This window comes from Durio zibethinus, chromosome 4 (assembly GCF_047325235.1).
Source record: "Durio zibethinus cultivar Kanyao isolate XHJ-2024 chromosome 4, ASM4732523v1, whole genome shotgun sequence".
Taxonomy (NCBI): domain Eukaryota; kingdom Viridiplantae; phylum Streptophyta; class Magnoliopsida; order Malvales; family Malvaceae; genus Durio; species Durio zibethinus.
The window spans coordinates 30,979,039-30,982,173 of NC_143165.1; the positions used below are offsets into that span (position 1 = coordinate 30,979,039).

Below are 3,135 nucleotides of genomic sequence, written 5' to 3' on the forward strand. Positions count from 1 at the left end.
ATTATGAATTTTCAATAAAAAAACTCTTCGGAGACATTTGGTTTTGGAAAATCTACACATTTTCTCCCAAAATCTTACTATTGATATTTGATTCCAATATTTGTTTTAGGATAATTTGATTTCGAAGAAAACTTACATATTTTTAATAGTACTCAAAGTCTTGGAATAAAAAACTTACCTCTCCTTGTGGTATTCTAGAATTCCGAGAGAAAAGTAGCGTTATTTTTAAATTTGACTCGACTAAAAAAATTATGAAATAGCCATTATTATTTTGAAAAGCATATTTGGAAATGAATGTAATTCAGTTGTAGGTTTCTACTGTTAAAAAATTTAGTTTATATATAGTATTTAGCATTAAAAATATCTTCAATAATTCTTCATAAAAAATTAAATGAGGTTATTTAAGGCATTTTTTGTCAAAAACACTTTGAATAAGCTCCAAAAATTTTTATGAGAGGATTATTAAAAGCGTTTTTGGCTAGAAACAAGGAATATTCAAGGTATTTTTTAACCTCCATTTAAATTTTTGTAAGATATTATTCAAGATATTTTTAGCTGAATAGTTCCCTCTAATTTTTTATTAGGGATTATTTAATGTATTTTTGTCTAGAAAACGTTTTGGATAATCCATTACAAAATTTGAATGGGGTTATTCAAGGTGTTTTTTGCTTAAAATACTTTCAATAATTCTCTTCAATTTTTGTAAGAAGATTATTCAAGACGTTTTTAGTCAAAAACGCTTTGAATAATCTCTTTTAATTTTTTATTAGAGATTATTCAAGTCATTTTTGTTTAAAAAATACCTTAAATAATCTCTTACAAAAAATTGAATGGGATTATTCAAGGTATTTCTGGTTAAAAGTACCTTCAATAATTTCTTTTAATTTTTATGAGGACATTATTGAAGATATTTTTGATCAAAATATTTTTAAGAATCTTTTCATAAAAATTGAAAAAGGATTATTTAAAGCGTCTTTGACCACAAATATTTTGAATAATCTCATTTAATTTTTTGTAAAAATTATTTAAGATGTTTCTAACAAAAAAATACTTTGAATAATCTTTTTTGATTAAAAATTGAATTATTTAAGTTATCATTATATATATCAAGTAAATTATAATAATTATTCAAAATTTAATATATGTGGATTCCTTTCAACCAAACGAATAAATCTAAACATAGATATCCTAAAAATTAAAAAAAAAAATCTTAGACATCATATTTTTGAAAATCATATATTTTTTTTAAATTTATAATTTTACGAATCCTTAAATATCCTTTTTCAGTATTATTAGCGAAGATATACGACACCCTTTGTGAGAAAATAACACGTGGATTCCAACAACATAGTTGGATTTTTTTTTTTTTTTGCTCATTTGTCCTCAGATTGTGGCTTATCTGAATGTCGATCACTCTGCGCCTGTACCAGCGACACAATCTCACAAAGAAAACAAGAAATTCAGTTAAAATGTTTAACTTGGTAAATTATACGATGATGTGTTCCAAATTTATCTCATCATCAACTGATTCTGATACCAAACAAGTCAACAAAAAACAGAAACCCAAAAACGGAAAAATGAAAACTATCCTATTTCTATGTCAGCAGCAACACTTTCACTATCTATTTACTTAGATCCTCAACACCAGCAGCACTTCCATACGCACCTTAATCCCACCAGAGGCCTTCCCTTTCTTTCATCTAGAAACCCTCTTCTTTCTCTCCACAAACTCGACCGTTACAATTTCAAATGTTCTCTCCCTTCTTCGTCCACCAACTCTGTCACTCCAGCTCAGTACTACTCCTTTCTTGATGACCCTTTAGGGTAAGCCGTTTTTTAACCAATTAGGGTAAGCCGGTTTTTAACCAATGACCAGCTTGAAAAGCTCAAAGCTTTGGAGTCTTTTGGTTATTTTCAAGAGTTGGAATCTGGGTCGTTGTGGATACAGGTATTGAGGACTGAGGAGATGGATTTGACTGCTGGGTTGTTGGCTAAGTCATTTGCTGATTCAATGTTGATGCCTTTGGGTTATGAGGGTTTGTTGAGGTTCTTGGTGAAACAGTATTTGTTTGCTGATTCAATGTTGATGCCTTTGGGTTATGAGGGTTTGTTGAGGTTCTTGGTGAAACAGTATTTGGTTGACAGGACATGCTGTGACTCTTTTTGGGTTTTATAGTGGGAAAGGTGGACAGAGAGGAGAGGAAGTGGCTGGGACAGTCGAAGTTTCCTTTGACAAAAGGGGTGCTAATGCTTCTCCTCCTACACCTACAACTACACCTTCCAAGAATTCGCCACATATTTGTAACATGACTTTCACAAAGCAGCTTAGAAGGTATATAATTATTTGTTTTTGTTGTACTTTTGTTTCTTCTTTTGCTCCTTATTTAATGGATATCAGTGGTAGGGAATAATCACATGTTGAATTGTATTCTTACACGCTTTTGTGTGGTCGAGATTATTTATAGATTAATGACTAAATGAAAGACAATGTAAGATTTGTAACGTTAAAGGCATCTGATGACTAACTACTCGATGCAGTGCACTCGCTCGCTTTCTGGTGAGGGAAGAATTAATTCATCGGCCTAAGAGACAGGCTAAGTTGTTTTTGGATTGTAACGCCCCAGCCCAAATAATAATTAAGTTAAATTATTATTAAATTTTATTAAATTAATTAAAAGATTAATTAATAAAAAAAATTGAAGTATTATATGAAAAAAATTTAGTTATCGTGAAACATAAAAAAAATAAAAGTTTTTTTTTCTTATCTTTTTTAATATTAAAGAGCAAGAAAAATCAAATTGAAGATTCAGAATCAGATGTTACAATTAAGTTAATCCTCTAAAGATGAGTATATGTCATCTCTTTATTTAAAAAAAAAAATCATGTTGATTGCTATTATATGAAGTTAAAGTTTTGATAGAAAAATCAAAAAAATTATGAAATCTTTCATTAATCTTCATGATCTATTTGGGTAAATTATTGAGCTTTATTTATTTTATGTTTTTAAGATTTATTGATAATTATTGAATGGAGTTTAAAGGTTGAAAATGGAGATTTTAGTTTTTAATGATTAAGGGAAAAATTTTATTTTTGAATGAGATGTTATGATCTGTAATAATAAATTAAAATAGAATT

The 3,135-nt window shown here is 28.6% G+C and overlaps 1 protein-coding gene across 1 annotated transcript; it reads left to right on the forward strand.

The window, feature by feature from the left end:
- Nucleotides 1–1,358: 1,358 nt before the first annotated feature.
- On the forward strand, nt 1,359–2,513 carry LOC111288982 (GCN5-related N-acetyltransferase 5, chloroplastic-like). Its single transcript, XM_089758864.1, is given in 1 exon segment — nt 1,359–2,513. A coding segment is annotated over 1 exon segment (579 nt). The 5' UTR covers nt 1,359–1,597; the 3' UTR covers nt 2,177–2,513.
- Nucleotides 2,514–3,135: the final 622 nt, after the last annotated feature.